At 44.4% G+C, this 8,480-nt stretch overlaps 1 protein-coding gene across 1 annotated transcript; it reads right to left on the reverse strand.

Annotated features, from left to right (window-relative positions):
* Positions 1-381: 381 nt before the first annotated feature.
* On the reverse strand, positions 382-7,801 carry ZNF331 (zinc finger protein 331). Its single transcript, XM_052655500.1, is given in 4 exon segments — positions 382-1,745; positions 1,747-3,025; positions 5,491-5,617; positions 7,793-7,801. Coding segments are annotated over 4 exon segments (1,467 nt in total). The 3' UTR covers positions 382-1,693.
* Between the last annotated feature and the right edge of the window lie 679 nt (positions 7,802-8,480).

An 8,480-nucleotide genomic window follows, 5' to 3' on the forward strand; every position in this document is an offset into this window, starting at 1 on the left:
CCACCTGATGAAAAGAGCTGACTCACTGGAAAAGACCCTGATGCTGGGAAAGATTGAAGGCGGGAGAAGGGGACGACAAAGGATGAGATGGTTACATGGCACCACCGACTCAATGGACATGAGTTTGAACAAGCTCCAGGAGACGGTGAAGGACAGGGAAGCCTAGTGTGCTGCAGTCCAAGGGGCTGCAGAGAGTCAAACACAACTGAGTGACTGAATGATAACTCCTAAGATGGCTCAGGTCCCTTCTGAGTCTACCTGCTCCTTCCATACTCAGGACTTGACCCTGGGCCCCAGCCCCTCCCCCAGGGAAAATCCACTTGCATCCCTGGAGCACTGGCCTCCCCAACCCCCCCTAACCCCCTGCTTTGGGACCTCCAAAACCTGGAGAGGTCCAGTGTGCTGGTTCTGTTCCTTCAACAGGCCATGTGTGAACATTCAGCAAAGACATTGGCTCATATGCAATTTCAGTGTCAGCCATTCTGGTGTTTAGTGACTCCCAGGGCAACCTGACTTTGCATATCCCTGGAATGATGACATTTAACTCATCTCCACTTACTTGACATTTGATGATCTTACATGATTACCTAGGTCTCCTTTCACCTTGTATTTATTATTTTTATTGGCCGCACTGTGCAGCTTGTGGGATCTTAGTCCCTCAACCAGGGGCTGAACCAATGCCCTCGGCAGTGAAAGCATGGAGTCCTAACCACTGGACTGCCAGGGAAGCCCCTCCCTTCACCTTTCAATTGACTTGCTATTTTATTATTGACTTGAAGAATTCTTTTTATCCTTTGTGAATCCTTCATCACATTCAGGTAAATGTCTTCTTCCAGTCTGCTTCTTGCTTTTTCATCACCTTCATGATGTCACTCGATGACCGGAACTTTGAACTTTCGATAAATTCCAACTTAATAACTTTTCATTTTCCGTTGAGAGTTTTCTGTGTACTAAGAAATGTTGCCCGCCCCACGGTTATGGCAATCTCCTCTATTTTCTTCTTCTTTTTCTTGGGGTGCACCACGCGGCTTGTGGGATCTTAGTTCCCTGACCAGGGACTGAACCTGCATCCTCCACAGTGGAAGCAGAGTCCTAACCACTGGACCACTAGGGAAGTCCCTATATTTTCTTACAGAACTCTGACAGACTTTTCTCAACTCACTGCTCCTACAGGATGTCTTCCTGTAATAACTAATAGCAATGCTAATGCTAATGAGAACAACAACAGCAGCTAATATTTATTGAGCTTACACAATATTTCAGATACATGTTCAGGGAGTTCACATGTACCAAACTCATCTAATCACCACGACAGCAGTATTAGTTAGGTGTGATTATCCCCACTTCATGAATAAAGCACAGTGGGTAAGAGCTCCTTTTTCCAGTGTCTCTCAGGCAGTGAGAGGTAGGAGGGTGGTGGTAACAGGTTGGGTTAAGTGCCACAAGAAAAGCTCTCCCACAAACTCACTAGCAGAGTTTCACCTTAGAACACATCTGAAATACGACAGAGATGAAGCGGTACTGGAAGGTTTCTATGCTCTCCTTGAAACTAACCTAATCCAGGAGATAACCGCTGACAGCTGAGTATGCTGTGATCAATAAGAAAAAGCGATTCTCCAAATTCACCGCTCACATGACTTCTGATAGTCTATAAGCAGAAGGGCGACCAGTGAAGGCTTCCTTGCATTCACTCTCAACACAAATTTTCCTCATGTCGTGGAAGAAACGAATGTTGAAGGGAGGCCTTTGTACACGAAAGGCTTTTCAACGGCGGGAATCCTCTCATGGTCTCGAAGGTGGTTTCCGTGGTTACATGTGGCCTTTCCACACTCCTTACATTCAGAGGGCTTCTCACCAGTGTGGGTTTTCTGATGCTGTGTCAGCTGGTGGCTGTGACTGAAGGCCTTCCCACACTCCTGACACCCATAGGGCTTAAACCCTGTGTGAATGCGCTCGTGCTTGACAAGGCTCGAGCCGTAGATAAAGGCCTTTCCACACTCCTTGCATTTGTAAGGCGTTTCGCCAGTGTGGATCCTCTCGTGCTGAGTGAGGTGGTAGCCGCAGTTAAAGGCCTTTCCGCATTCTGTACATTTATACGGCTTCTCCCCCGTGTGAATTCTCTCGTGCTTCACGAGACTCGAACCCCAACGGAAGGCCTTCCCGCACTCCTTACACTCATGAGGCTTCTCCCCCGTGTGGATTTTCTGATGCTGGGTGAGATAGTTGACGCGGGTGAAGGCCTTGCCACACTCCTGGCACTCATAGGGCTTCTCCCCTGTGTGGATTCTCTTATGTTGCACAAGGCTCGAGCCACAGATGAAGGCCTTCCCGCAGTCCTTACACTCGAAGGGCTTCTCGCCACTGTGAATTCGCTTGTGCTGAATGAGTTTGTACACCCGGCTGAAGGTCTTGCCACAGTCTTTGCACTCATAGTCCTTCTCACCGGTGTGGAATCTCTGATGCTGGGTGAGCTCGTCACCGCGCCGGAAGGCCTTCCCGCAGTCCTTACACTCGTAGGGCTTCTCTCCCGTGTGGATTCGCCTATGGATCACGAGGCTCGAGCCCCATCGGAAGGCCTTCCCACAGTCTTTACATTCATAAGGTTTCTCACCAGTGTGGATTTTCTGATGCTGAGTAAGCTGATTGCCCCAACGGAAGGCCTTTTTACAATCTTTACACTGATAAGGCTTCTCACCTGTATGAATCTTCTGATGCTGAGTAAGCTGATAGCCTCGGCTAAAGGCCTTCCCACATTCCTTACATTCATAGGAATTTTCCCTGTTAGGGAGTCTCTGCTGTGGCCGAACAGGGGTGCTTTCTCTATAAGCGGGGGTATCCCCACAGCTGATTATCCTTTGACTGGCACGTCCCCCTTGAGGGGCCCGTGATCTGTCCAGCTCACCTTCACATATCCAGCCAAGGCCACGGGATTTACTTTTTCTATTTGAGGTCCGTTTGGAAAAATTCATCCCATAAGTGTTCTTTTGTGAAGGTAAACTCTTGGTCTCATATGGTGATTCCAAATCTGGAAAAAAAAAAAAAAACACACACACACAAAAACAAAATATCCAACATATTTTGTTATTTTTTAAGGAAACAAAACCAAAACTAATCACAAACCAAAACCTTCTCTAACAGAAATAAAACTTCTCCAGTGGGAAAAATATGAATCACCGAGAGCTCTTATTAAGATGCAGATTCCATGTCTAGCATCACAATACTTGATGAGGAAGCACTGGAGACATTCCTGCTAAAATCAAACCCAAAAGGCACTGACTATTATGAATAGCTCTACTATTTCCTATCAGCTATAAAAATTAAGCAAAAAAAACCCCCAAAACAAAAAAACCTGGATGGACAAATCTCAAAAATGAAGATGAAAAAGATCACAATTTGTAGACGTGATGACAAGCCTGGAAAACCAAGAAAATCAAATATACTACGACTATAAAAAACAAAAAGATATAGTTGGATGGTTATATATATATATACACACACACACACACACACACTACCATTAAAAGTAATTCCTGATACAAAGATTCAACATTCAAAAGATGATGTGTAGAACTAAATTTAATAATAAAACTGTGAAACACTTATGAGGCAACGCTTAGAATAATCTGAGCATCGATAAAGATGCTAACTCAAGGGACTATGAAACATCAAACATTTAAATTCATGAGTTTATAAAGACACTAGAAAAATGTTAAATGGCCAACTTAGAGCAGGCTAGAACACCAACCCTTTGTTATTAAAAGCTATTACTTTTTTTTCCTTAAAAGAACAAAGATTTAGCTTTCAACGTGAGCAGTTCCACTACACCACCAATAAGCAGGTGGATCAAGGTTTCTCTTTAAAGAATTATTACAGTGAACAAATGAAGAGGCAAAGATAAAATATCATTTTGAACCCCAATAAAATACTGAATCTTGGTACTGAGTGTCAGCAACTGTTAATGACACAAAAAGAGACACAAGCAGATGTTGCTTCATGATGGAAGAATAGAGCACCCAAGAAGCAGTATCACCCCCCCCCAAAAATAATAATAATTATATATATATATACATACATATATATAAAGAAAATGAAGAAAGCACATGAAGCTAGGAAAATAACCACAATTCAGAAACTACCAATGGCACAGGGTCCTGTTTCCTATTGCCCTTGTCTTTCAACAGGGGTGAAACATGAGAAGGAAAATCAACTGGGAGGGAAACGGGGAAGATCAACTTCAAGGTGGTAACTTCTTCCTCAGAGGCCCTGGGCCTGAGACCTATGTGGAGACGCCCCCCAAACACCTCAAGGGGGGCAACTGCTCCCTGCCCGAGGTCTGCTCTGCACTGTTTTGGTATCTTTTCCCCTCAACCATCAAACCTCTCTCCCTTGCTTCCATAAGAGCATTGTGTCTGGCACAGAAATGAGACGTCTTGCTTTCAAAAGGAGAAACTTCACAAGAGGCAGAACTTGGGAAAACACTTGTTGGCTCAAGATTTTTTTGATTGCATTTCAGTCAAATGTGTCACAATCTAAATGTCAAAATGATAAAAGACTTCAGGAAACAGAAAGGATTGGAGGACAAAGAGGAAACCAGATGGGTAGATAAAGGGTCTTGTTTTAAGCTTATAGAGACAAGTAGAACATGATGGCTGAATGTATGGATTTGGGGGCCAGAAACCTTAGGTTCCATTTTTGCTTCTGCCTCCTTGACTGACCAAGTCACCCTGTGCCCCAGCATACTGATCTATAGTAATATAATAACTGTTCCTATCGATAAACTAGTGAGGATGGGATGAAATATATTAATATACACACACACCATGCTCAGGATGCTTCCTGGTATATAGTAAGCACAATATTAGCCATGCATATTATGGCTGTTATTTCGCTAACAGAAAAATTTTAAATTTCCTTATAAACAAGATGATATCATCTGGTGTTTAACTCAGAATTCACAGATTATAACTTTCAACCTCACTTCAGGTCCAGTGTGTAGAGAGTGGAATATGCTTAGTGTGGTTTTACATGGATTCTGTTTGTTCAGTTTGCATCTACACAGAGGCTGGTATGCTAGAGAAACTCATGTCATGTGTCAGGCCATCTTCCCTAAAGGTGGGTCCCCACAGTACCACCAACAGCAATCTGGGTGTAAACATGGGCTCATAGCATGAAGCTTGGTTTCTCCAAAGATGGTCATGAAATAAACAAATACATTCATTTTCATAAGTTAAATAACCCTAATCAACCCTTTGGTCATTAAGGAAGAGAAATAATTACATGAGGGCCAGACAGTGGTAGGAAGATGGCTGATGGGTGAGGAGGTAGAGGTGTACACGTGATGCCCATTTCCGACTGGACAAAGCTCAAAATGTCCCTTGGGAGCAGGAAGAAAGAAATTCAATGAGGCTCTTGAAAGGTGGTCCTGAAGCTCACCATGGAGGGAGCTGATGGTGCGGGCAGAGTCCAGGTTGTCCAAGGCAGGGAACTTACCAAGTGAGACCAGGTTACTGTAGTTCTCCAGCATCACATCCCAGTACAAGTCCCTCTGCCTGGAGTCCAGACATGCCCACTCCTCCTGAGAGAAGTCGATGGCCACATCCGAGAAGGTCACCAAACCCTCGCGTCCCTGATGGAGCAGAAGAACATAACTTCAAGATGAAGGAGGGGGAGGGAGGCCCCTACTCTGTGCAGGGGTGGACACAGTGAGCAGATTAAAGGCCTGGGACCTGGGTCGGGGCCAGGGAAGTCACCGCTGCGACTCACGCTTAGCCCCTCCTGCTGCAAGGAAGACAATCGACACCCTGGGGTACTCTAACCATGCCATTCTGCCAGGAAATGGCTAAAACAAGCCCAGGTTTCTCTTGTTCACAAGTACTGAGCCTGCTACATGCCTGTCTCATAAATTCTCAGCAAGCGTGCATTCCTACAGCATTTCTGTTCTGTTTAAGGAGGAAAAAAAAAAAGGCCAGGGGTTTGCTTCCTGAATATAAAATCTTTTATCTTAGAAAATCAGGCTTGCAGGTTTGAATGTTTTCAAGCTTCAGGCTCATCATTTTGACAGGTTATCTTTTACGCGGTTGGCCTTTGTGATGACAAAAGCAGTTTTTGTTTTTGTTTTTGACTCCATCATATTGAGAGGGTAACAGGTAGGAAGGCCAAGGGTCTCCAAACGAGGAAACAGGCTGTAACTCTTTAATCTCTCCCTGAAGTGGCAGGAAGAAACAAACTACAAGTGTTGATTTTTTTCCTTGCCTATACAAAATTAAAAGGTTTCTCTTAAAATTCTGTGTTGCCATGACAACACTTGGTTCCACCTGAACTCAACTTTTCTCAAACCTTGAGCTAACCAATGCACTTCTCTTATGGAAATGCTTTTCTTAAGCTATGTTAGTGAAATCATGTATTTGCTTTGGAATTCGCCTTTCTTCAAAATGGTTCCACCTAAGACTAACTTTTTTCCTTTTCTCAAACCTTGGCTGATAACAGCTCAACAAACCAGTATTCGTATCAATTGTTTTATGGCTGGGGGATGACACACCTGTTCTATCCTATCTCAAAAATGCATATTGTGGGAGAGGGGGCTGGTTAAACTCCCTCAGCCTTGAGGTGTCTCTCTTATCTGATTAATAGCTTTCTAACAAAGAAAAAACCGCTTGCTAAAATCTAACAAGGGGGGGCACTCTCCACCCCTCTTCTGATGTTTCTGTTAGAAGCTTCTCTGTCTCTTAATAAAACTCTACTACACAAAAGTTCTTGAGTCATCAAGCCTGGTCCCTGATCCTGAAGCTAAATCTTCTTCAGAGATCACAAATCTGACAGTATTCACTGTAAGCTGCCAATATGAATGGATTAGACTGAATTATTAGTCACACATTTAGGTTGAGTCAGATGTCTTAAGTTCCCTGATTCCAGGAGTATATGATCATCTATTACTTTGACCTGAAATGACCTTCTCACCTGTTAATTATCCACTAACCCTGCCTTTTCTTTTTTCCTGATTTAGAGGAAATAAGTATCAAACGATTTGGAAACACAGAGACAGGTCTGTTTAAAACAAAATTCAGGGACTTCCCTGATGGTCCAGTGGTTAAGAATCTGCCTGCCAATGCAAAAGACACAGGTTTGATTCCTGGTCCAGGAAGATCCCACATGCTTCAGGGCAACTAGGCCCATGTGCTATAACTACTGAGCATGCCCACCCTAGAGCTCATGTTCCAAAACAAGAGAAACCTCCACAATGAAAAGCCTGGGCACAGCAACTAGAGAGTAGCCCTCTAGTTACTGCAACAAGAGAAAGCCCACGTGCAGCAACAAAGACTCAGGGCAGCCAAAAATAAACAAAATTAAAACAAACGAACAAAATTCATCTCCTGGGTCCCCTGACAGGAACATGATCTCTGAGCCAGGGCTTCATCACATTCCAATTCTTCATAAAGCATGAGCCTGGGAAGATCAGTGGAGGTGAGAGAGGGCTCTCATGCGGTTATATGGGACCAACATCTAGAACTCATCAAATCGTGGACCTGACTCAAATATTTCTCCCGAGGTAGTTTCTGCTTCCATTATTGCAATTACTCTTGACAAAAAAAGAGAGCAGAGGAGGGTTCCATGAAAAACTTTAGCCACAGAGGTGAGCACAGGGCTACATGGCATCATTATTTGCTGCAGCAGGAAGAGCAGGAGAGCAGGTCTTCAGTGGAACTCACTTGGGCAGGAGGCTTCACAGTATTTCACAGAAGTATGCACAGGACCCAGACATCACAGCTCAAGATGGAAAGAGAAACACACTCACGTGGGCCATAGTTCTAGAATTCAAGGACTGATCAGTGCTCCTGGGGTCTCCTTTACTGAAGACACAAAATCCAGAAATGCCAGATCTATAAGAGGAAAACAAGGCTTGAAAATAAGTGCACCTTGGTCCCCAAATGACTTAGTACAGCCTTCTCACTCCTCCACCTTCGCTGCCAAAGAACTCCATCTTCTTCCCCTACAGCTCCCCCACAAAAACACACCTGGAGAAGATTAGAAAGATTCTGGAAAAATCAAGTTCTCCTTGACACTCCAGGAAACCCAGCTGCATAGATGGGGCAGAGGAGCGCTTATTTTATGTCTTGAAATTAGATCTGACACTGGAGTGGGAGGATTCCTGGCCAGCTCCCTGGTGGGGGGAAAATCCGGCCTTGAGCAAAGAAAGGTGCAGCCTTTGCCCTCAGCCTCTGAGAGGTAATGGACATTGCATATAACAGGGATGTCTTTGCTTTGGGTAGGGGCAAGTCACACCGCACCTTAGGGTGGGTACTGGCCACACCAGGAAGACCACTCAGGTGATGGGTGGGGATGGGGAGACCATGGGTCATGGGCTATGAGTTGACTTGGTGACTGAGATCAACATCTGGACAACAAATCAATCACCTACATCCACAAGACCAATCAATTATGTCCACATGATGAAGCCGCAGTGAAAACTCCAGACACTGAAG

The sequence above is a fragment of the Budorcas taxicolor genome, chromosome 18 (assembly GCF_023091745.1).
Source record: "Budorcas taxicolor isolate Tak-1 chromosome 18, Takin1.1, whole genome shotgun sequence".
Lineage (NCBI taxonomy): Eukaryota > Metazoa > Chordata > Mammalia > Artiodactyla > Bovidae > Budorcas > Budorcas taxicolor.